Source organism: Podarcis muralis, chromosome 7, assembly GCF_964188315.1.
Source record: "Podarcis muralis chromosome 7, rPodMur119.hap1.1, whole genome shotgun sequence".
NCBI classification, from domain to species: domain Eukaryota; kingdom Metazoa; phylum Chordata; class Lepidosauria; order Squamata; family Lacertidae; genus Podarcis; species Podarcis muralis.
In genome coordinates, this window is record NC_135661.1 from 35,182,782 (window position 1) to 35,208,189 (window position 25,408).

Genomic DNA, 25,408 nt, shown 5'->3' on the forward strand with positions numbered 1-25,408 from the left:
AGGTCCTACATGTAGGTTGTGTGGAAGCATCTGACACCAGTCTCTCTTCCCCTCCCTGCATCTACCTGAATTTCCTCAAAAGTTCATACAGTCCCTGTGTATTTTTTTCGAGGTCACCAACCCCCAAACTGTAAACACTTAGGGAACATAAAATCAAGTGAATGTGTGTAGAAGAGAGCTTGCTGCTGACACCCAGGGTCAGGTCACCCATGAAGTGGCCTGAGGCAGCCACCTCAGGTGACAGAATCCCATGGGAGGTGAGATCTCGCAGGAGTTTTGCAAGATCTTTCCAGAACAGCTGCCACGCGACTCTAGTAAGTGAGGGGCAGGGCCGGCACTTTCCTGTTTTGCCTCAGGCGGTGAAATGGGATGGACCAGCCCTGCTGCCAATCCTTCCCACATTTACTCCATGTGTTAAGATTCATGTGAGCAGCATCCCTCAACAGGGCTAAGGGCATCAATTACTTGTCTTAGAATAACCTCATTCCACATGAGCAGTTTCCCAATATGGGCACATAGGGGTAAATCTCCTAAGAGGAAAAAGTCCTATTTTGCCATGGAAGGAGGCAAGTCTACGATGGGAATGGCCAAAGAGTGGCTGGTTCCATCTGAACTGATGAAGATCCCTTGGTGTCTCCTTCTTCTTTGGAAGCGTACAGATGGAACAGCTGCTGATGGTGGCAGTTCTGGGATGGGGGATGTTAAATGGCAGTTGCAGGTGTTTGGTATGGTCAGCATGTTTGCTTGTTCTTTTTGGTATTGCTCCTTTTAAATGTGGTTTTAAGGTTGATATCAGTAAGATTCATACAACTTGCTTGTGCAGTGATCATGTCCATGCAGAACAGCATCATCATAGAATACAGAGGGCGTCCAATTCCAGTTGGCAGTTCCAGGGATGTCCCGCACCACCACTCCACACAAAGTCCCTAACAAACTACAGTAAGCCCAAACAAAAAAAATTCCTTCCAGTAGCACCTTAAAGACCAACTAAGTTAGTTCTTGGTATGAGCTTTCGTGTGCATGCACACTTCTTCAGATACCACTTCTTCAGATACAGTAAGCCCGCAACTTATGAGGAGATTATGTTCTGGGGATCACACCTAAAGCCAATATCGTGTATAGTCAAAACCCATTGAGTTCAATGGCAGATGGGATTGCCATAGTCATTTTTCCTAGAACCTCATCCCCTTTCCACCCATTTTAAGTAGTAGTAGTAGTTGTTGTTGTTCTTGTTGTTGTTTGTTGTTGCTGTTTTGCCAGGTGCATAAAGCTGACTGCACACAAGTTTAAATGAACACAAGTTGCAGCTTTACTGTACTGTAAACCCTTTATTTGTATAAATTCTGTAATATTACACCTGCAATCTACCTGGGAGTAAATTTCATTGAACTCAATGTTTTCTTTTGAGTAAACATGTGTGGAGTATTAATACTGTCAATGTGCTGTTTTTCAAAATTTCAGGCTGGTACTCAAAATGGATTTATTTCCTCCTAACATCTAAATGGATTATTTATGAAATACCTTTTCGGATTGCATATCCGTACACAATAGAAGGGAGGATGGAACCTGCTTTGTCCATTTTTATTCTATCTTCTATTTAAAAACAAAAAACCTCAATATATTGAAGAGATGTGTGCTTGTGAGTTTCAGGGTTAAATTTTGGAACAAATCTGCATCTGAATAGCCTATTTAATTCTCTCTTATGTCCTCATGATGCACACTGAGTCATCCCAAAGCATCCTCCTCCTTCATGTGAGGATTTGTGCAACATATCTAAGACCCCGGGGAAATAAAGCAGTAAGATCAGGGTGAATCTATGACAGGTTCCCAGGAGCAGATGCAATGCAAAACTGCTAAAAGGCTCTGCCTGAGGCCATCTGCAATGCACAACTCCTACAACATCTAAGCCCATTTGGCAGGAAGCAACTGGAAGCCTATAAACAAGTGAGAGTTTTAATTGACCACCATCTGAATGAAGTGAGCTTCTTAAAAATGCACCTTGGCCATAGTTAGGAATGAAGAAAACTGTCTTAGACTGAGTCCTTAAGTAGGATGTGGACAGACTGGAATGTGACCAGGGAAGGATGATGTCACGGACTGGCTGGACACAGAGGAATGGTGGGAGGAACCAGCTGGGGAAGAAGGCTCAGAGCCCAGGGATTGTGGGACGACAATAAGTGGTCAGAGGGAGAAGAGCGAAAAGATCCTGTCAGGTGTCAAACAAAATAAACAACTGACTTTTAGAAGACATCTGAAGGCAGCCCTGTGTAGGGAGGTTTTTAATGTTAGGTGTTTTACTGTGCTTAATGTGTTTAATTTGTTGGAAGCCACTCAGAGTGGCTGAGGCAACCCAGTCAGATGGGAGGCATATAAATAAATCATTGTCATTGGAGGAGGTGTTGGAAGCTGAAGAGGTAACAGGGTTTAGTGAGCAGGGAGAGTCTGTAGCAGACAGAAGTCAAGCATCAGAATCAGAGGCAGCTCAAGAGGCAGAGTTGGCTCAGGCTGGTGAAGAAGCCAGGTCCCCCCCCCCCAATTGTTGCAACAAGCTTCCCTTCCCTCTGGTCTCCCAGAACCAGAAGAGGTATTAAGAGGAAGGAGCAGAGACAGGTGTGTCGGCATAGTTTCACTTTGCTTGGGAAGGAGCCAGGGAGGAAATTTAGGCAGCTGTGGACCTTCAGCCTCCACAACTGCCTCATAAAGGCAAGACCAACCAAGAAGAGTTGCAGTACTCATTAGGCCTGGCACTCCTGAGCCAGCCATGCTTCTTCTAATAAAAAGTTAACTTCACTTACCCTGTGTTGCTGGCTGGCTCCCTGACAGATGACAAATATGGTGAAGGACTGGGAGACCAAGTTCTATGAAGAAAGGTTGAAAGAGTTGGGTATGTTTTGCATGGAGATGAGGTATAGGAGAGGTGATGGTAGGCATATTCAAGTAACCGAAGGATGATGGCCACCTGCTGTGATTTCTTCATGTGCGATTCCTGCATTGCATGGGGTTGGAAAGTACCCTGGGGTGGAGTGGGGTGGGGTGAAGGATCCTGGGCTAAACTGGCTGTTTGGGCAGGTTCCTGCCTTGTCTTCCCAGGTAAAGGACAATACACAGATGAGGACACATTAATAAAAGGAGTTGGAAGAATCTCAAGTAAGCTAGCTCAGTGTAAGGTATAGCTCCCCACAATATTATTCTAGGCCCTAGAACAATTGGAGAGAGGAGCAATTTACAATCTAGGGCAAAGGAAGAGAAAGGTCTTTTACCTGATGACTCTCTTCTGGCCCATCAGCCAGTTTTTCGATAGACTCCTTTCATAGTTGAAAATACTTAAGACAACTGCTTAGAGATTAGCAGAGACTCTATGTGCTGTATAGTTCCACATGTTTATTTCTATTACTTTAGCTTGTGAAGCAGTGAGAAATATGTATTGTTTGTATTTTAAGACCCTTGCAAACCATCTCTCAAGAGTTTTCTGTTGAAAAGCAGTTTATAAATAGCATGAATAAAGGCAGAAAAAGCATAATTGATCAGTTTAAGACACCTGATTTTATATACAAATCCTGTATCTTTGTTGTTACTTGTAAGTGCAAGATTACATATTATTCGTATGATGGTTGCTGGAACAGAAATGTCAGCTTTTCCTCTCATGCCTACTTTGGCAAATTCGGGGGAAATAGTTTTTTTCTTCTTCCAGTTAAAGGATGCCCCCTTCTGGAGAAAAGCAAGTGGTCCAGTAAGCTCAGAAATGCAAGAGGAAGAGAACATACCTTGTTTGTGATTAATCTTCAGGATGATTACTTGTATGAACTACAGCTCTTCTGTCAAACTAAGCTGGAACAGTTTGACAAAGCTGTATTAGACGCAATGGGAGCTGTAAAATACAATGCCAGTGATTCTTTAAAATGGAGATTGGCTGAGCTGTAAGTTCTGTTGGAAGGGAATTTCATGAGGGGAAGTGGGGGGGACGGACAGCCTTCTATTGTTATCATATGTAAAATGTAATCGCAAGTCCCTTTGGGATTTGCCATTTATTAAAATGGAGGGGCAGTGTGGCACCCTCATTCTTAATCTCTTCTAGGCATCAGCAACAGTGATTATGCTAGTCGCCTCCATACATATCACAAACCAGCAAGCCATATGTCAGACTGAATGCATGTACAACAGTAGCAACAATGCAGAACATTAGTGGTGGTAGCTCCCCAGCTCCCCACGGCAACAGATGCGTCTTGTGAGAAGCACTTCCTGCTACACTTCCAGGTATGTAGCTACCATTGCAAGGGGACATGTAGAAGTCCTTTCAAGTGAGGAAGGGTATGTAGCCAACAATCAAGTTTAAAAGCAGCCAGGTGTCAACCTTAATGCCGTGTCTGGTGCCCAACACAGAGAGCACAGAGAGCTCAACAAGACCACTGTCAGTGCAACATCCAGGGGTTATGTTCAGGTTGGAAAGTACTTTATAGGACATTAAAACATCATGATGTATGAAATGCAGTAGGACTGGGAATTAAGTGTGAAACAGAGAAAACTAATAAAGTGTTGACACTTGCAAGTGTCCTGTGAAAATTTACATTTTGAATGGTAGTTACCACCAATAGTAGTGCATCAGGAAAGAAAACTTGAATCAGCAGCCCTCAATTTGTTGAGTAGAGGTTTGGAGCAGTTTTTGTAATTTATTATTTTATTATCTTGTGTTTTTAAGCACTGAATGCATCCTTGAATATTGCAAAAGCAGCCCTAAAGTATTTGTTTGTAACAAACACTGCCTTAAAAAAGAAAAGGGGGGGGGGAAACACTGTTCCAACTGTTACCATTGGCCAAATATGTGATTTGTGTTTAAAGAAGGCAAAATAGCAAGTGGAATTAGAGTATATTATTTCCTGCAATGCTTGAGAGAGCAGTAATGCATGCATATATATTGTAATATAAAGCAAGTTGTGGCAATGTTTAGTTTTGCGACTCTATGGCTAAATGTCTGTGTGACAAGTTATTCCATAGTTTTTCTGAATCTTACAATGCCACATCAGACACAGTGGAAACTAATTTATCTGGATCTCCTGGAAAAGTATAATGAGTGGCCCAAAGGCTAGCAAAGTATTCATAAAGAGTGTTCAGGTCTGGCTAGGAGCTTACATATATAGAGGAACAAGTTTATCACCAGACAAATTATCTAAGTGGAGCTTAAGTCACAAAGAAATCAAATGACAAACTGTGGAAATAAGTCATTTATTATTGGATGATACTGGTTTATTTAAAAAATGTTAGTACTGGGAATCTACAATACTGATAGTTCCACAAACACCTATTTTCACTCTGCCACTTAAGTAAAAAAAAGAAAGAAAATACCCAGGAAAGTGTACAACAGAAAACAATACACATTTAAGCTTGTCTGGTGTACTAACACACATTTGTCAGGTGCTGCTGTCTTGCAAGAGGGATGATACAAGCAGGGACTGCCGTGTACTCCATTTAATCCAGGTGTCCAGTCAAGCTAGGAACTTTGGCTTGGGTACCCAATGATGCTGTGCCTTAGCAACTGTGAAATAAAGAAGAGTTAAGTGGTGAAACACTCTTAGCCTTTAATTTTTATAGAACATGTTTAATGTTCAAAGTGGCCTTCTACATGCGAGAAAACAGCCTCTTGTCTGGACTAAAATACAATGCAAAAAACCCAACCATTCCTTTACTTCAGAACTTATCAGTGCAAACTGGAAAACTGAAACCAGAATAGGACAGCTGTCACTTTCTGCATGCACTTGTTTTTCCTACAAGCCTCTCTTCCACTCTCCCGGAATCCTAAGGGTGCTGAATATTCAATGTATTTTCTCATTTAAATCAGTGTACTTCTCTCATTTATATTAGCTTGGACTCAGAGATAGAAAAACCGGGACAAATGAACAGTTATGGTTCAGTCACACTTGAGAACAGCCTAGATTGTGAAGGCTTGGGATCTCACAAAAGTTGCCAATGTGGACTTAAATTTGCACAATTTACTCCAAAAGTCATTTTGGGGCACTTCACAGAATTTTGAATGGATCTCTTGGAAAATGAGGTAGCATTGGGGAGGGAGGTGCGGATATGCTCCAAGAGCAGCAATTCCCCCATTTGACCTTTTGAACTTTAACAGACACTGCCGTGATATTTCTTGGCAGCCATGACGGCTGCAGGCATGGACTGCACACAGCCCTGGCCCACATCCACAGGACTGTACAGCTTGGTGTTCTCATACGCTACTTGATATGAAACATGAACTGCTGTTAGTGCAGTATAAAGAATATATGCAGGCAAAAAGAACTGGCTCCTAGCTTAGCTCATAAATGAAGTCTGCTTCAGTTGACAATTACTAAGAGTTCAGAGCTTTGCAAAGCTTTTGGACTCAGGAGAATATCTAGAGAAGCAAGAGCCATAACAAGACTGAATAATATTCATCAAGCCAGGGAACTGTATAACTGGATAAAAAGAATACCATAGTGGCCACAGCAATCCTGGTCTTTGAGGCTCCTTATTTTATTAATCTTAGACAAAAGTCATGAACTCTGAAAGAAGTGCCAAAGTGTGAGAAGGATTGCAAACTATTTGTTTAGCACCTCCCTCCACTGAGCTTCAGAATAGAATTTTCTTCCAGCTTCCAAGTGAACACAATTCTCTAGCCTGTAAATTCAAGGATTTACAGCCCTAGCTCAAGATTCCAATCATTATGAGGTAGGCATGAATGGAAAAAGAGAGGTCTACTTTCTCAAGCACTACCTCTCCCCAGTCCCCGGACCATGCAATCATCATCCGAGGCTCTGCTTTGTGTGCCCCTACCATGGGAGGTCCAGAGGGTGGAAATATGAGAATGGGCCTTTTCAGTGGTGGCTCCCCAATTGTGGAATGCCATCCCCAAGCACCACTGTTACATAGCTTAAGTGCCAGACAAAAACCATCTTTCGTCAGGCCTTTGGCTTTTAATTATCTATGGTCCTTTTATATGGATGGAATGTATTAATCTAGTTTTTAAAAACTGACTTGTCTTTTAGATTGTTTTTTAATGCTAGTTTTAATATGTTTGCACTTATATGTTTAAAAGAACTGCAAGTGGTTTCTAGTTGTCTTGGCAAAAAAGTGATCAATAAATTTAATTAATAATACCACTTTGAAAGTAGTACAGAAGTTTGGCTTTAAGGTTTTAAACACATACAAAAATAGTAGAACACCCTCCTTAGTCCCCAACGTGGGCCTCTCCAGATATTGCTGGTCTCTGAACTCCCTTCAACCCCAATCAGTGCACAGAGATTATGGTAATTGTAGTCCAAAACATCTGGAAAGCACCAGAAGACTGTCCTACAGCATCATGTTTGCAGTTGCTGAATTTTGCACACTTAAATTTTGCACGCATCTTCTGCAAAGAAGGTCGCCATTAACCCAGCCAATCTCATAAACATCTAGAAATGAGAAATCTACGTTTGAAGTCAGTTGTTCCAAATCTATTGGGCAAGGATGGGGAAGCTTTTTTGCTCAGATAAAGGGCCAGATCTTTATCAGAATTGCCCTCTCAGTCCAAATATGACAAGTGGGTGTGGCTGCCTACCAGTCAACACCCTTATGGTGTTCCCAAACATGCACCACTGCTGTGTGAAGAGCAAGAAAAAAATCTTTCCAGCGCTTCACATAGCAGCATCAGGCACTTGGGAACCCCACGAGTTTCCTTCTCACCCTTCCATTGGGGAGGGGTGGGGTGACAATGAAGCTTTCTTTCTGTCCTTCAGCTCTGACAAAGGAGGGAAAGCAACCTCTCCACGCCCCCTGCCCCCAAGCAGAAAGGAAAGCAACATAACAAGCTATAACATGTGTATAACATTATGCACCTCGTATAATGGATGGAACACTTTTAATGACTTGTTCACACATAATGCCAAGTTTGACTTGCGATCCTAGCTCTTGGAAAGGAAGTGCCAACTGTGATTTGCCAGTTTTTATGCAACAACATAATAGTTTGCTCCAAGCAGAAAATAGCAAATTGAATCGAAGGGCCAGGGTGGATGAAGAGAAGGGATGCTCAAGGATAAGGCTCCTTCCTGCAGTACCAAATGTGGGTCACCCAGGAGGTATTTGGACCCTTGGTGAAGTTCACCAGGCTGCCCACTACTCCATACCCCATTTCATGAATTGGGGAAATGTTTATTGGAAGTGCAAAATGACCACCTTTCATTCCTGTGCATTCAGCACCAAGCTTACCCAGCTCTCACCTGGTGTTGGCAGCAAGCCCGGTCTGCCACTAAGCAGTGGCCGCTTTGCAGGCAGATGTGGAGATGGAGGTAGGTGGACTGGTCTTTTAGCCGACTTTATCAGAAGTGGCGGAGGGTTGCCCTTTGGACCAGCCAGCCCTGTTTGGAAAGAGGGAAGAAGAAAGCATGGAATGGGGGGAAATGGCCAACATTTCTTTATTAATTGGTTACTGAACCAATACCCTAGAAATTCTTATTTAATTTCACTATGGTTGCTATCCTGCCTTTCCACAAATATGCACCCTATGCTGCTAACATATATCAATGATTAGTATGTAATAATATACCAAGAAGTTGCACAACTAGCAGCTAAGAAGCAGGGTAAGATAGAAACAGCAGCCGAGTATAAAGCACCTACTATTACCTACCACCAGAACATAATCAACTCAACAAGCACTAGGCCTGTCTTAATAAATGTTTTCACTTAATGGTCAGCGGTCAGAGAAGGCACCAACCAAGGTTCTCTAGGAAAGAAGTTCCACAGTGTAGGTGCAACCACTGAAAAGGCCCTCTCTCGTGTGCCTGCCCAACTTGCCTCTGGTGCTAGCAGATGCAGAGAACAGCCTCTGCTGATTAACTACAATATCTGGGCATGCTCATATTGAAGGAGGTAGTTATCTTCCAGTAGGCCTTATCCAAAGGATTTTTTGTTTTTAAAGAAATTGATTCAAAGAGTGATTTTACACTGCATATGTAACATGTATGTATGTACAATGCATATTTTAACATTTCTGGTGGACCAATTAAGTTTCACTGTTAGTTACCCTGGGTTTCTCATCTCACCTCAGGTCTTATCCCAGAGTTAACCATCAACCACACCCACCCTTCTATTTCCATTTCCCCCTGCTTCACTGTAAATCTTTAATAAAACATCAATACAATTAACAGGGTTACCAACCTGGTGTGGGAAGAAGACCTGTCAACGGTCTTTCACCCAACAAAGCTGGCTTAGCTGAAGATACAGATGACTGGCCTAACACAGAATTCCGGCCAGGAGTTGGAAGAAGGGGTGGGGGTTTGCTTAGAGTCTGGGGGAGAGCACTAGTGCTTGGCCGGACACTTGCTGGATACACCGTGTCTTCAGCTGCAACAGCTAAAGGGTCTGTTTCTGCAACAAAGCCTGGTTTAGGAGAACCAAGAGTTAGCAAGCAACACGCAATGATTAGTGAACACCCGATTTATTAAAAGCAAAGACTGTAGTTTGCCTCTGATTTATGGGAATAACACACACTTTAACTACCTAGTTTTTTCCCTCAGGGAAATACCTCAGATCTTTTAAAGACACCTCAAGTTAGATTTACAGACGTAAGTTTTATTTATTTTAAGGACTGAGCTTCTGAACTCTTCAGTTTGCAGAACATAATAAAGGGGTCGGGGGTCTGCCATTGTTTTCGCGAATATTAAGGTTTCACATTTTAATTTAATAACTTGTTATAAGTGTAATGTCTTTTTGCCACGTGAAATGTGATGGTTACCAGAGGGTGGCAACGAACAATGGAAGTGCTTGCTCTTTAAGACTGTTTTTCCACACTGGCCTGGGGCTGTTCCATGGAATACATCTTGCCACCCCATAATGTGGTCGCTGCTCCTTAAGTAGCTTAATTCCTGCCTTCCATCATTAAGAACTTAGCAAGCAACAGTAAAACCCCTGCCACACGATAAAAACACGCCGTTTCCCCCCGCTAGTGTATGAATGGGACTTTTAAAAACTGTCTTCTTGCACAGCAGTAACAACATGCTTTGAAGGCCTAGCTGGAAAAAAGGGTCACTGTGTAAAGAAGAGCTGTGTGGATGCGTGTCGTGTGATGTACATGTGAGAGTCTGGATTCGTTTTAACCACCAACACATACCCAGGCAAGACCTGCTGGAAATATTACCCACAAATACCACATTATAAAACTATGTCTACAAAGCCAAAAAAAGGGCAAGGTAGTTTTAAGAAGTGTTCACATTCCAGTAAGAAGTAAGATTTTATGGCTTGGGGATGGGGTAGGATTAACCTTTACATTCCATATTTTGATTATTTTTAATTAAGTTTTAACCAAGAGCCAGTTTTAAAATAGTGGGATTTATAGGGACATTCTTGGGGAACAGGTGGGAAAGTAATGAATACCTTCAAGCTTATTTCTCCTGGTCTTCAGGAAGTCACTTATTGAGTTCAATTCTTCCATATACAAATGTTTTCCCTCACTTAACAGAAAGAGGAGATGTCTAATGCCTAGAGGCACATGGTAACTGTCATAGAGATCCCGCTCTAGGTAGTCATTCGCCAGATCAGCTGCTTTGTGTGAAATCTCTGTGCGTTCCTGTTGTTCGCGCTCAGGACAAATTTTCTCAAACGCCTTAGCTATCAGAGCCAATGCATCCTCCATGGGCATATTACGGTGTACTATAGAGAAGAGAGATACCTTGCTTTTTAAAAGGTTACATCAAGACAAAACCAAACACAAAACTGCTGTGTTCTTGCACCATTATTCTGAAGTTCAAAGTCAACGTCTGTTTCAATACGAGCAAATTTATATTTTTAACTGAATGTTATATGTTCATGGTTCAACACAAACATGCTCAGTTCTATTAAGTGTAATGTGTACATTTAACTATTGAGATCTCATTTGTGTGTTCATTTAAAGTAAGTTAATTTCATGATTGGAACAATTTTACAAAAACTTTTCTAAATAGAAGAACAGTTCTAAGAAATTAGTGTTGAAGGTGGTTTTGTTTGCTTTTTAAGATCCAGAGAAAATACCCAATCCAATGGTTTACTTTACTGTTTCAGACAGAAGGCAAAATCTGAGAAGTATAAAAAAACACCCTCCAGTAAGATGAAATAAATTTTGCTCAGTGTAGAAAAGGTTTACAACTGTATGAATATTTAATAAATGTAAAAAGTGTTCTTCAGCACATTCAGCAGTTTTGTGAAGCAGTATTAATTTTCAGTTAGAAGTATTATTCCAACTTGTGACATCTTTTAATATTGTATGTGTGTTGAGGAGATCTAGATAGCATATTGTGAATGGGGACCGTTTCTGAATGAATCTAAACTTACTTTTGATAGACTGATGAAGCATGATTACGGTGCAAGAGGAAAGTGTTACGTTAGATGGTTCAACAAGAACACAGAATGGGGAACCATCATTTTTAACTTCTTGTAGGGCACGTGTAAGACCTGATTCAGATGTAAGGTATATCATTTCCACAACAAGGCCATGATCCTGCAACCGATGGCCTATGGCTGTTGAATATTCCCTTGAAGGAAAAAAAGAAGAAGCAGGTTATTTTACAAATAATTCCTCCCCAAATATTAGTGCCAGTGTTCTAGTCGCTGCCATTATGTGTGCACGGCGAAGACTCAAGAGTACCAGACTTGTTATGTCAACAGCAGTCCTTTGGGATTCAGGCAACCCACTGGTACTGGCAAGAGTGAGCATATCTGGTTTGGATGGTAGACTTAAACAATAACTGAGCAGTTGTTTATGCAAATGGAAGCTTCAGTGTGAACAAGGCCTATCCCAACTGGAGGGTATATACAGAGGTTACGGTTGGAAGCTATAATTGAATGTTAAGAGTGTCTGACAACATATTATGATTTTCAATTATACTTTTTAACTATATGCTCTATACTGGCATACACTTGTTGGTGAGGCAATATTCTTCTTTTCATTTAGTTTTCCCTTATGGGAAACACAGATTTCTTTATCATACCAAACTGAATAGCAAAGCCTTTGGTTGCCTGAGGAATCCATGCAAGCAAGGCTGCGTAGAGTCCTGGACTGGGATACATGGGTTCAATTTTCCAGTTACTGTTAAGCTGCAAAACCGCTTGGCGTCAAAGAACATTTGGACAAAATACACTTAAGTGTGGACTCATGAACACCTGTAAAATAGGAATTTGTGGGGTTTGGAAACAGGTGTGTATGGAAATTTGTTTATCACTGTGTGATTAATTGCACCATAATTGATAATGAGTATGTGAAGACATGTCAACTTTATATTCTGTTATTTTAAATGTATTTTTGAATCCAAATTGGTAGGACAGCAAGAATTAAATATCAAAGTAATTAGGAAAATTACCACCTGGTTACGGCATTACATGTATTCTTTGACTTTTACTAGCACTTTATAAACAAAAAACATATTTCGTGTTATGAAATCATGGCAATGCAACTAGGTTCCCAATCTGGGTCATTCCGTGCTAAATATGGACAGGAAATCAATTTCAAAGGCTTTACCGTATTTTTCGCACCATAGGACGCACTTTTTCCCTCCTAAAAAGCAAGGGAAAATGTGTGTGCGTCCTATGGAGCGAATGCAGGCTTTCGCTGAAGCCTGGAGAGTGAGAGGGGTCGGTGCGCACCGACCCCTCTCGCTCTCCAGGCTTCAGGAAGCTATCCGCTAGCCGTGGGAGACCCAGCTCTCCCACGGCTAGCGGACCGCTGCGCTAATCCAGAAGCTTGGGGCGTGCGGAGCACAGCGCGCCCCAAGCTTCTGGGTGCCGGCAAGGTCTCGCTAGCCCTGGGAGAGCCCCGCGACGTTGCGTGGCTCTCCCAGGGCTAGTGAAGCGCCGCGCTAATCCCGAAGCTTGGGGCGCGCGGAGCTCAGCACGCCCCAAGCTTCTGGGTGCCGGCAAGGTCTCGCTAGCCCTGGGAGAGCCCCGCGACGTTGCGTGGCTCTCCCAGGGCTAGCGAAGCGCCGCGCTAATCCCGAAGCTTGGGGCTTCGGGATTAGCGCTCCGCTCAGCTTGCTTCCCGGAGCGCCGGGCGCCCTGAAAGCAGAGCTCCAGGCGCTTCGGGAACACATCCGCAGCATGGGGAGCCTTGCAGGAATTCCCCACAGGGCTCCCCACGCTGCGGATAGCAGCCTGCTGCCTGGCGGGTGGGGCGCCCTGAAGCAGAGCGCCCCTCGCGCCAGGCAGACATCCGCAGAGTGGGGAGCCTTGCAGGAGTTCCCCACAAGGCTCCCCACACTGCGGATAGCAGCCTGCTGCCTGGCGGGTGGGGCGCCCTGAAGCAGAGCGCCCCTCGCGCCAGGCAGACATCCACAGAGTGGGGAGGCTTGCAGGAGTTCCCGACAAGGCTCCCCACGCTGCGGATAGCAGCCTGCTGCCTGGCGGGTGGGGCGCCCTGAAGCAGAGCGCCCCTCACGCCAGGCAGACATCCGCAGAGTGGGGAGGCTTGCAGGAGTTCCCCACAAGGCTCCCCACGCTGCGGATAGCAGCCTGCTGCCTGGCGGGTGGGGCGCCCTGAAGCAGAGCGCCCCTCGCGCCAGGCAGACATCCACAGAGTGGGGAGGCTTGCAGGAGTTCCCGACAAGGCTCCCCACGCTGCGGATAGCAGCCTGCTGCCTGGCGGGTGGGGCGCCCTGAAGCAGAGCGCCCCTCGCGCCAGGCAGACATCCGCAGAGTGGGGAGGCTTGCAGGAGTTCCCGACAAGGCTCCCCACGCTGCGGATAGCAGCCTGCTGCCTGGCGGGTGGGGCGCCCTGAAGCAGAGCGCCCCTCGCGCCAGGCAGACATCCGCAGAGTGGGGAGGCTTGCAGGAGTTCCCCACAAGGCTCCCCACGCTGTGGATAGCAGCCTGCTGCCTGGCGGGTGGGGCGCCCTGAAGCAGAGCGCCCCTCGCGCCAGGCAGACATCCGCAGAGTGGGGAGGCTTGCAGGAGTTCCCCACAAGGCTCCCCACGCTGCGGATAGCAGCCTGCTGCCTGGCGGGTGGGGCGCCCTGAAGCAGAGCGCCCCTCGCGCCAGGCAGACATCCGCAGAGTGGGGAGCCTTGCAGGAGTTCCCCACAAGGCTCCCCACGCTGCGGATAGCAGCCTGCTGCCTGGCGGGTGGGGCGCCCTGAAGCAGAGCGCCCCTCGCGCCAGGCAGACATCCGCAGAGTGGGGAGCCTTGCAGGAGTTCCCCACAAGGCTCCCCACGCTGCGGATAGCAGCCTGCTGCCTGGCGGGTGGGGCGCCCTGAAGCAGAGCGCCCCTCGCGCCAGGCATACATCCGCAGAGTGGGGAACCTTGCAGGAGTTCCCCACAGGGCTCCCCACGCTGCGGATAGCAGCCTGCTGCCTGGCGGGTGGGGCGCCCTGAAGCAGAGCTCCCTGCCCGCCGGACAGACATCGGCCAGCCCCACAAGCTTGGGGGACAGCAGGGAGGCGCAGCGCCACTATCCCGCTGTTCCTCAACCTGGTTCGGTTTCCCTGACCTGCTTTTGGGGGGGAAATAAAGGGGAAAATTTTTTCCTTTATTTCCCCCCAAAAAAACTAGGTGCGTCCTATGGTCCGGTGCGTCCAATCGTGCGAAAAATACGGTAATTTTACAACCAAGATAAAAAGATAAAATCATGTGGGCAAAATACCCAAGTTTATCCAGTTAGATGGCACTGAGTGCCAGCCAGGGTGATATAATGTGATTAACTATGGGTCCCCCAGCCTTTGTAATATACGTTGGTTCACATACCTGGAGCTTCAGCAATATAAAATATAGGTACTATGCACAGAACACGCACTGTGATGTTAAAAGTCTGTGTCCATGAAGTGTAAAATGAATTGCCAATGTTTAAATTAATAGAAAGTACAATATTAGAGAGCTTTAAAGACATGCATTAACCTCAGCTACCTGAGAAAGTATGAACAGTTGCTAACTAACATTTTATTACATTTGGGCAAATGTTTTAGTAAGTGTTACTTTGCAATGACTCTTCTGGATTTAAAAAGGCAGGCGGTCATTCAGCCAGAAAGAAAGGTGCTCGTATTCTGAAGATTGTAGGAAGAGGTCTAACGAGAGACCCAAATGATTGATATCTCCAATATATCCCGCTCTATGGACTCCCGAGATCTGCTAGTGATATTAGGAGCCCAATGGATGAAAGGCAGAAATGTATTCAACATTTCCATGTGCTACTGGATGGGAAATTAGAAGAGGTCATGGAGATAGCTTACTAAAGCAAAGCAAAAAATCTAATACAACCACCCTATATTTTTCTTATTAGTATAATATCCAAGGGAAAGTTAAGAATATTTAAGGCATGCTTAAACATCATCACGCAGATTCAATATACTTTCAGTGAATAAGGTGTTCAAATTATGCTGGTAACTCTTTCAGTGAAAGCCTACAGCTAACTGTGGCACTTTAAAAGAGATGGCCATTACTTTTTTGACTCAATATATGCTTGGCCATTATGTAGAGAATCAGAAAATAGTTTTCAGTGGGGTGGTTTAAGAGCAAATTAAGAAGCTCTTGATAATATTATAACAGACTGAAGAGTCAGGTTGGAATGACAAAGTGAGAAAGACTTGGTTGAAATACCATGGAAATTTCATTGCTTAGAAGCAGAAGCATATTTGTCTTGCACTGATAGACACCCTTTGTATCAGAAAATATTCCGGGCAGGGACCACACCAAAATGTTAAAAACAATGAAAGGTATTAACAAGTAAGTTGACTACAAGACTATAAATATGTATTTTGTTTTAAGAAGAATATAAAAGAAGTAAAAGCTATTTTAAGAAGCAACATAGAATGTTAAATATCAGGTGCTGATATGCTTATTGAAGTTCCTAGCATTCCAAGTCGGCTTACGTAAACACTCAGTACTCAATAACAGTACAATCTAATTGATTAAACAATCTTACAGGCTGCCAGACTACCAACTTTATGAATACCCACAGTCCTGTAAACCTAGAGTATGCTTCGTGAACAAGATTAATTCAGCTTAGTTTGTCATTCAAACGTTAATCTTAAAAAGTGTTGAAATATTGAGAAAGTGTGTTGCTGTTTTTTAAAGTCTAATTACTAGCACTACATTATGGGAAGATCAAATTTATGTTTGGGCAATGAAGGAAAAAGTGGGTTTATAAATGGAAATGTTAAGATTGCAGAATCTCTTAATGTAAGCACTTATAGTAATTAATATACAAAAAAGAGAAACTTATCTTGGTTCATATTGTACATTTAAGATTCAGAGAGGAGTATGGGGTGGGATATACATGGAGAATTGGTTTCAAAATTAATTATTAATTTCATAAAATTTATAGACCGCTTGACTGTAAAAAAAAAAAAAAGCCTCAAAGCGGTTTACAAAAAGATACAAGAAAATCCCGGGGGGGGGGGGGGGATGCATATATGCAAACTGCTAGTTGATGGATAAAGACTGTATTTACCGTGATACAAATTAACAACACTGCAACACTGTTTAAAGCGACCTTCCTGCTAAGTATAAACTGGTAATCAAAAGTAACAGCTTCAAGAAGCACACCAGTTAAGACCCAAACTGCACTGGATCATGGCAGGCCCACATTTTTAAATGCAGGTCTGCCACACTATACAAATCAGGGTTTTTTTGGGGGGGGGTTGTTTAAAGGGCACAAAGAGTGTGGGTGGTAGGAGCTGACCCCCATTACTTTTATCCCCACTGCACATACCACTAAGTGCTTTTCCCAGGGAGGCTCCAATACCAACACAGCTAAGAAGAAAAGAACCTGAGGGAAAGTTCTGGCATGTCCCTTTAATATCTCTCCTTACATGCAAATAAGGCAGGTCCAACTTTAAAGACACACCCCTGCTGCTATCCCATGTAGTACAGGCTTTAGGCTTGCATAACTGTCACAGCTGGTACCATTTCAGGTAAAATTTTGGTATGGAAGCAGAGAAATCCTAAAAAGATTAGCTGTATTTGCTCAAGACCAAATTACACATTAAGATGTTAGTTCACAGCTCAGCTCAAATCCTTAAGTACATCTTTAAAAACAAACTTACGCTTGATCCTTGCTGATGGAAACAATGACACAGTCTGAAGGTCGGTCTTTGTCGTACTCCTTCTTTAACTGCTGGTAAAACTGCAAGTACAGCTTGTCCCGAAGAACGTCCTTTGTGTAGTCATCATCTAAAGAGATACCCAGACAGGCTGAAGTGGAGTTGCTTAAAGCACTGCACCCTCTCCTTGTTAAGACAATTGCAATTTCAGGGTAGGCGAGTCAATACATTTTAATAGCTCCCAAGTAAACAGTCAGAATTTAGGAATACAGTGGTGCCTCGCAAGACGAAATTAATTCGTTCCGCGAGTTTTGTCGTCTTGCGATTTTTGTCGTCTTGCGAAGCACGGTGTCGGGAAAGCTTTGGAAATCACCAAAGTCTTTAAAAACCTCAAAAAAAGGCTACCACACCGCGTTCTATGAGTTGCTCCTCGAAGTCAAGTCGCAACTGTATTAACGGTGTTAAGAAAAAGGAAACAAACTTGCAAGACGTTTCCGTCTTGCGAAGCAAGCCCATAGGGAAAATCGTCTTGCGAAGCAGCTCAAAAAACAAAAAACCCTTTCGTCTAGCGAGTTTTTTGTCTTGCGAGGCATTCGTCTTGCGAGGTACCACTGTACATAACAGGCATCTTGGCCCACAGGACTGAGATACAGAAGCCAACAATATTTGACATGCCTATCACTGATCATCGGTGCAAGCTGCCAGAGAAACACTGTCTTACCTTTTTGAGAATATTGGTATCTCTCATAATTATCTTCATTCCCTGTTGATGGATGATACTGCTGCCCAAAGAGTTCTTCAAAGCTAACAAGACAAGACACAAAAGTGAATCAAGCAGAGTTAAAATAAAGCTTCCTGATATTGAAGAGGACTCTCTCTCTCTCTCTCTCTCCCTTCTCATATTGGGGCGTGTGATTAATGCATAATTATTATTCTTGATGAAGCACACTGTTGGTCACTTAGTGCAATGCTCCTATCAGTGATACAGCTAATTGGGACACCAGAAGACAAGGGCATAGTGGGGTGTCCTGGTAATATTGTTGAGGGAGGCATTTGACTGAACATTTGAATCAATGTTTAATAATACGAAGGTATAAAATAAAGAATAAATAAATCACATGGCATTATATATATATATATATAACATGTGTGCATGTTATGTGTACCTGTGGCTCTTCGGCTGCTGTCCCCCCCCCCCCCATTTGATTCAATTTGTTTAGGAGATTAACTGCTGGTATTTGCTTCAAATTGAATTGTAAATCACCTTCTAAACTTTCTAAGCTGAAATTATATAGTAAATAATTAGGTGCAAATTAAGAGCACAAGAAATTAGCTCATAGCAGGCAAGACTCAGATACTTATTTGTTGGCATCGTCTGATTGGCAGCCACTTTCCAACATCTCAAGACAGCAGTTTTACACACCAACTGCTATCCTTCCTTTTCTAACTGGAGATGTCAGGAAATGCCCCTGTGACCTTGTGCATGATGAGCATGTGCTCTACCACGGAGCTGTGGTCCTCCCAAATTTAGGGTACTCTCATGGCATGAGAAACTATCTTGTCAGTGTGGTGCTGGGCATGCTATGCAAAGGCCACAGCTTCACATGGAATCAGCGCCTGCCTAAAGCCACCATCAACTGTAAGAGCCATATGGGCTGGCTTTAGCAGTTATGCCCAAAGAGAGCTTGAGATCAGCCATTTCTAGCTGTTGGAAATATATGTATTATGGAAATTCAGCCTTTTCTAAAAGCTAAAAATAAAAGTGCATGTATGAACTTTTATATGATGTTATACCCTTAAAGTGAATTCATAAAGAGCCAAGTAAAAAGAAACCATACTTAAATCCTACATTCTAATTGAATACACTGAACTTTCAAAAAACTGTTACGTGCTGAATCCATTGGTCTGTATCTGTTTCAAAATAGTATATAGTCCAGTTTTTTCTGAAATGTCTCAATATATTTGATGAAAAGAAGAAATTTTAGGACATGAGCTTATTTGTTAACATTGGGTTTCACATCTTCTTTGAGCTTTGGGGATGGGGTCAGGTTATTATTCAAATAAGTACTGAGAAAAATCCCTCTAACCTGTTAGCATCTTCATAGTCCTTCGAATAACCCTCCGGAGACGAGTAAGAGCTCTTCTGAAAGGTTTTGTAAGGATTTATGCTGTAAGGCACAAAAATTGTAACATATTTAAGATGCTGGATTGCCATTGTTCACCTCTTCTGGAAAGCTCAGTTCTACTTTTACAATATAGTACAAGATTGCCAGGTTCATCTATGTGCAGTTATTTACCAGAAATCCCACTAGGTGGTTGATTCCTCAGCCAGCTTTGCCTGCTGGCAACTTATGGATACTCATGGAAATACAACCACACTTTGAAAAGAGAAAGTGTGATAGGCTAATGAGCTGCTCCACTGTACTGACTCTTTGCACAACTGGTATTGGCTTCCTATGCTTATTTTTCTACCCAAAAATGTGACTGCCAGAGAAATTGTGTACTCTTTCCCATCAAAACAGAACCACAAAGTTAAACTGACCTAGGATAACAAATGCTAGTAGGGTGAATCAGAGAAGAAGCTAATTCAAAAGAACAACAACAGCACAAGCAATGCCTCCTTTTTATATTTAAATGTAAAAAGACAACATAACCATCAAACTATTTGAAGGTTTTTTTAAAAAAGTATTTTAAATGATTAAAACATTGAGGATTACTTACTCTAGAAGTCGTGGAATCCATCCAGGTCTATGCCTAGACCCAAAGTGGAAAAAAATAGGTTAACTTATGCAGAAGATATGCTGCAAACATCTGTCATTAATTACATCACTGTAGAAGTAAAAGGTGCAAATTGTCTTAGAATATGAAGACCTTATAAATCCCAAATGCTTTAAGACAGAATGATAAGCTGAAAGGATAAAATATGAAATTATGTATTTTTAAAAATGGCTGTAGATCAGAAGCCAGTGTTGCCTGTATTAATATTCTTTTTTATTTTTACCTACCCTTCACCCTAAAAACACAATATTAAAAACATTTCTAAAAAACTTAAAATCAGAAAAATAAGGTGCATGACTCACATACACATAGAAGTTATAGAGCAACTCAAACATAATAGACTTTCAACAGTGTAAAGAAGAAACTATTTAACATCATAAAGATTAAGAGAAGAAAAATAATAAGAGATATGATGATTTAAGGAAGCTGCAGCATGCTACTCATGTCAATGAATTATGTCAATGATTCCCTTGAACCACTACAATGTAGTATTATATTTTAAGTCTAGAAGCCATATCACGGGGAAAGACACAAATAGTGCAACCACCCTTTCCTGCCCCCTTCCAGATGAACTCAGCGATCCAGCTGTGCTACACATATTTGTTTAAGCTGCTGGATTTGAAGTCTGCACAGGTTGGGTAGAGAACCCCATCCAAAAGAAAAAAGGACAACAGATGTATAGTCTGGAAAGTTATGTCAAGTATCAGAGACAGCATAAGGATGACAGCTGCTTGGTCTTGCCTCATTTGCTGTTAACTATAGCTAAAGGACAGATAAAAACAAATTCAGTTCTGATGAAGAAACTAGCTTAACTTTGAACATAAGCATCGTTCTGAACCCTTTACGCAAAGCTTCCATCTAAATACACAAACATATAAAGCCCAAGAGGCCAAGAAACTCGCGTGTTCATTATACTGCCCAACAATGTAATGGTACTAAATATAGCACACAACTCCAATCTCTTACTCCAAGTAAAGTTACTCTTCAAGTAATCCTTGTTGGTACAGAAGTGTCCCTCTGTGCAAGACATTTATTTGGCATGCGCTAGTTGATGTACTGAAGCAACTAGAAAACAAGGTGGGATAAACCCCCCAGGACAAGCAGTGTTGCCAAGGAATATGTGATAATAACAGCCATTTGCTGGTGCAAAGCAGCAACAGAGAGCTGCTTTTTCATGTAAGAAATATACTTGAGGAAACTACTTATGAGGTTCCATCTTAAAATGTCAAGGTTATCTCATCAGCGCACCAGTTGCTAGCAACGAGCTGAGAAAACTATTATTAGCTTCTAAAACAGAAGGGAAATGGTAGTATTATTCAGTAAACCCAGTACGGCAAATGCTTTTTCTTCTCACCAATAATTTATTTCAACTGCCTCAAATGTTTCTTACTAAGGAAAGAGTCTCATTTTTTAAAATTCCACTTGCTTTCCTCATCTCACTCAATTCTAGAAGAGGGAGTAGTTGCAGAAGGCCAAACACTGTTTGGTGGTTGTTTATAACCTCACTGTGTGGTTACCAGTAATCATGGCAACTGATCATGCTGTGAGATAAAGGCTTCAAGTGGAAGCCCTTTAAGTGAATCTGGCCTGTAGTTTCTAAAGGTTTTATAATTGTACTCACATTTACGTGCAGATTTCTGAATGACATCAACGGGATTATCTCTTGTATTATTAAATGTCAACTTCAAAGTATTTAGCAGAGCACTTAGAAACATATACTGTGTTGCTTTTAAAAGGAAATGATCATTAAATTGGGAGTAAAGCAGGGGTAGGGAAGTTCTGCCCCTCCAGATGTTGCTAGACCAGCTGTCATCATCCCTGAATATTACTCATGCAGGTTGGGGCTAATGGAAGTTGGCATCCAATAACATCTGGAGTGCCACAGATTTCCCACCCTTCGACTAAATAATTAAGAGCATTTTACTAACTCTGAAGTAGAAGTAGTAGTAAAACAATTTAACTACAGCTTCTGGGATTATTAAATTCCAACCAATCATTTTTAACTGTAGAAAAACAAACAGATAATGCAATTTTATTTTACCTCTTTTCTGGAACAGGTGTTTGTGCTTGATCCGTAGTTACTTTGACCCACGAAGACATTTCAGTTTCTATATGAGGAGAAAAAACTATTATTTTCATCAGGGTGAATTATTTCCAAAATAAAAATATTTCACAGACCTTCTCTTCACATGACAACCATTACACCAATAAAGACACAGTTAACCACATGTTTCCTTCAGACTATCACTTTATTCCTGAAATGAAACAAAGGCCAAATGTTCAAGACATTTTCTTACTCCAAATTAACTTGTTCATTAACTATATACACCTCTTCACTCACAAAAGAGTGAAGGAACTACAAAAAATATTACCAGGATACTGGGTCAAGTAGACTTGCTTTCTAATGTCATTTATTTTGAGGGAGTCTCCAGGTTCACATTCAAAGTCTATTGATATTTAGTATTTGAAATGTCTTTTCCCAAGTCAGGTTAACTGAAAGGTTTATGAATTTAGAAATTCCCCCATGGTATGTGACCTTCTTGAAACTATATTTTTATGTGTTTATGTACCACGATAGTCTAGCTTACATGGGATATTCTTTGGGGGTGGGTAGATCCCACCTAAATGAAGAGACAGGTTGTGGACTGAATTTTCTGTTCTTTTCCACTCCAAAAAAAAAAATTGCTTCTCCAATAAGGAATGATGCCTTATGTTTTTCCATCACAAGAGCGCAGAAAAAACACACTCTTACCCTCTCTGGGGAACTTCAGTCCATAAAATGCTGCATATAATTACAGGCTACCAGTTCAAACACGATTACATACATTGTGCAAAAAACACACAAAGCAGCGCAAATATAGATTAAGATAGCAGGGAGGGATTTGGAGATTCTTTGATTAAGCAGAGGAAGAGGACATGTAATACAAATTCTGCCAAATATATAAATATTGTTACAAAAGCCGGATGCCTGCCTCCCTCTCTCTGCCAATGGGTGGCAAGAGCCCATGGCTCACACCTGGGGCAAGAAGCTCTATTATATTTTAATGTCCTCTATTGTTCTCTTGATAGCCTTAGCTTAGCCAGGTAGGTTTGCATAAGCCAGCCCAGGAATTTGCTGTTAACAACTGTAATTAGTCCTACAGGAAAAAGCAAGGGATAGTATGCAGATGATCAGCATATGTAATGAGACAGAAATCTAATGTCTATATTGAGACCAGCTCTCCCCATAGTTTTCAGTTTAGGGGTAAGTTGACATTCATCAACTTCTCTTTCAAGTCTGTTTCTGAAATTCTTTTGTAATAAGACAGCTGCTTTGAGATCCTGTATTGAATGTCCTGGGAGATTGATGTATTCTTCTACTGGCTTCTCTGTCTTGTGATTCCTGATGTCAGATTTATGTCCATTTATCCTTGGATTCCTGTTCACTCGTTAACAGTCGTCAACAGGTTTACCATACCCATTGTCAATCACCCATCTCCTACTACGCTCCTGAGAAAAACCCCACCCCCTCACTATATATCAGGGTCTGGTGACTTCTGTTTCAGTGTATCTGAAGAAGTGTGCATGCACACAAAAGCTTATACCAAGAACAAACTTAGCTGGTCTCTAAGGTGCTACTGGACAATTTTTTTTTATTTTTTATATATATTTTGACTGTGTCAGACCAACATGGCTACCTACCTGAATCTAATACCTAGAAAAGGCAGCTTAAAATAAAAGTAGCAATGGGTGGGTGTTGGGAGGGAGAGTAGGAGTGGAGCGCTTCCCACTCTAAAGCCACAAGGGTCTTTTTGCCAAAATATTTTTTATTTTTTAGCCAAATAATTTCAGTATGGGTGTGGAGGAGAGGAATAGGAAATGGTTCACGTTGAGTTTCTTCAAAGGCTCATCATTGGGAAAGATTTGCAAGAGTCTCATTCTGTTTTGCATTTTTTAATTGTAGAGTATCTTAACAGTTTTGCTGTGGATTGTGTGTTTGTGTGCCTCCCCAATACCAAATGTTATTGAAAGCCAGCATGATGTAGTGGTTATAGCACTGGACCTGGGAAACCAAGATTTTAATCCTCACTGGGTGACCTCGGCCAGTCACTCCCTTTCAGCCTAACCTACCTAACCTACTTCATGGGGGGGGGGGAGTAAAAAGGGAAGGAAGAGGAGGCCTAGGTACACCATTTTGAGCTCCTTAGAGGAAAGCTTGGATATAAAGACTAAAACAAACAAATAATGAGCCGATGCACCGCTGCAGTTAAGCATGTGAGACTAGGAACAAGAAGACCCAGCTTCAAATCCCTACTCAAACCCATCGCCCCAAAAGCAAAAGCTCTCTGGGTGAGCTTGAGCCTGTCGCATTCAACTACCTCGCAGGACTGTTGTGAGAATAACATGGTAGCGAGGAAGGGAGGAGGAGGAGGACCATGTTATACCACCCCGAGTTCCTGGCATAAAGGACGGATGAAGAAAAACACAATGGTGATTATAAACAACCCGGGGAGTAATGCGGAACAAATATGCAATCCACTTCCCCGCCTCGAATCGCCGTCTTGCTACCCTCTTCCCAGTCGAGCCCCCACCCCCGTCCCAACTCACACGTTCAAGGCTTCACGAATCTTCTTCTTCCGCCGCCGCCGCCCCCCGCAACGGCCTCAACCTTTTCTCTCCCTTCCCGCAGATGAAACACAGTCAGGAGGAAACTGGGAGGGAGCGCGGCCGGGGCGGCAACAACAGCGGTGGCAACAACAGCGGCAGCGGCGGCGTGAATCAAAGGCAAACACGCTACCGCCCATCCCCGGCTCCTCCTCTTCCGCGGGGCGGAGCATCCTTCGTGCGCCTGCCATCCCGAGGGCCGAAAGCGAAGGGCGGCCTTTACACGCGCACAGCGCCTCCGGCGCCGCGGCTGAGCTAGGCCCAGGCCTGCTTGGTTTCCATGGCAACGGCACGGCAGTCTGCGGCGACTCCCCGGCCTCAAAACACATCCCTATGCACGCTTAGCTGGCTTGTTGATTCGAAATGTTCCTCAGCCGCCGTTCTTCCAGTGGGGCTTACAAAGGACAGGAACGTCATTCAGTCAAGAGTGCGAATACAGTACAATAACAACAAAGGATCTAATCCTGCCGCTTCTTCCCAGTCCTAGTCCAAAACAGTGTTAAGAAACTTACATATGAAAACTAGGAGCTAAATGGCACCTTAAACTTAGGTTGTGGGCGCAACAACGGAATGTCTAGGAGTGCTTTTTTCATAACAAGAATGGAAAGCTGAAAATGAATGAACTGCAGCTAAAATATTATGTTCATTTTTCACATGGTCTCTAGTCCTTCCCCTGCTCAGCCCCCTAATATTCTTAAGAGGGTATCTTCTCCAGTCTTCAGAGTAGCTGGAAGTGGGGAGGCAGAAAAAGGTCCCCCTTTCCTTCCACTCTGCAGTTTTAATCTGAAATCTTAGGCGCAGTACTGCGCCCAGAACTCAGAAGCTGCTCCCGCTAATGAAATTCCCTGTCGCAAAATGCCCCTAGAACAATGGGAGTTTCAAACACTGGTCCAAAATTATAAGCAACTAGAGGACATGGTTGCATGGCTCCAATCCTGTTTTTGCTTCATCCTGGGGCTATAAGTTCCAGTGAGGTTTATTTCTGA

The 25,408-nt window shown here is 42.8% G+C and overlaps 1 protein-coding gene across 5 annotated transcripts; it reads right to left on the reverse strand.

Annotated features, from left to right (window-relative positions):
- Positions 1-5,201: 5,201 nt before the first annotated feature.
- On the reverse strand, positions 5,202-24,639 carry LOC114602235 (uncharacterized). 5 transcript variants are annotated; one of them, XM_077931525.1, is made up of 11 exons: positions 24,366-24,625; positions 21,820-21,886; positions 19,722-19,754; positions 19,088-19,168; positions 17,722-17,804; positions 17,004-17,151; positions 11,308-11,507; positions 10,375-10,650; positions 9,160-9,381; positions 8,212-8,360; positions 5,202-5,530 (listed from the first exon to the last, which is right to left on the reverse strand). In XM_077931525.1, exons 2-11 carry the CDS (start codon positions 21,876-21,878, stop codon positions 5,486-5,488), a joined length of 1,296 nt encoding a protein of 431 aa, XP_077787651.1. In that variant the 5' UTR covers positions 21,879-21,886; positions 24,366-24,625; the 3' UTR covers positions 5,202-5,485. The 5 variants fall into 5 exon arrangements, with proteins under 5 accessions (XP_077787651.1, XP_077787652.1, XP_077787653.1 ...); XM_077931526.1 differs by having other exon boundaries at positions 8,223-8,360; positions 24,366-24,616; XM_077931527.1 differs by having other exon boundaries at positions 17,004-17,130; positions 24,366-24,613.
- Between the last annotated feature and the right edge of the window lie 769 nt (positions 24,640-25,408).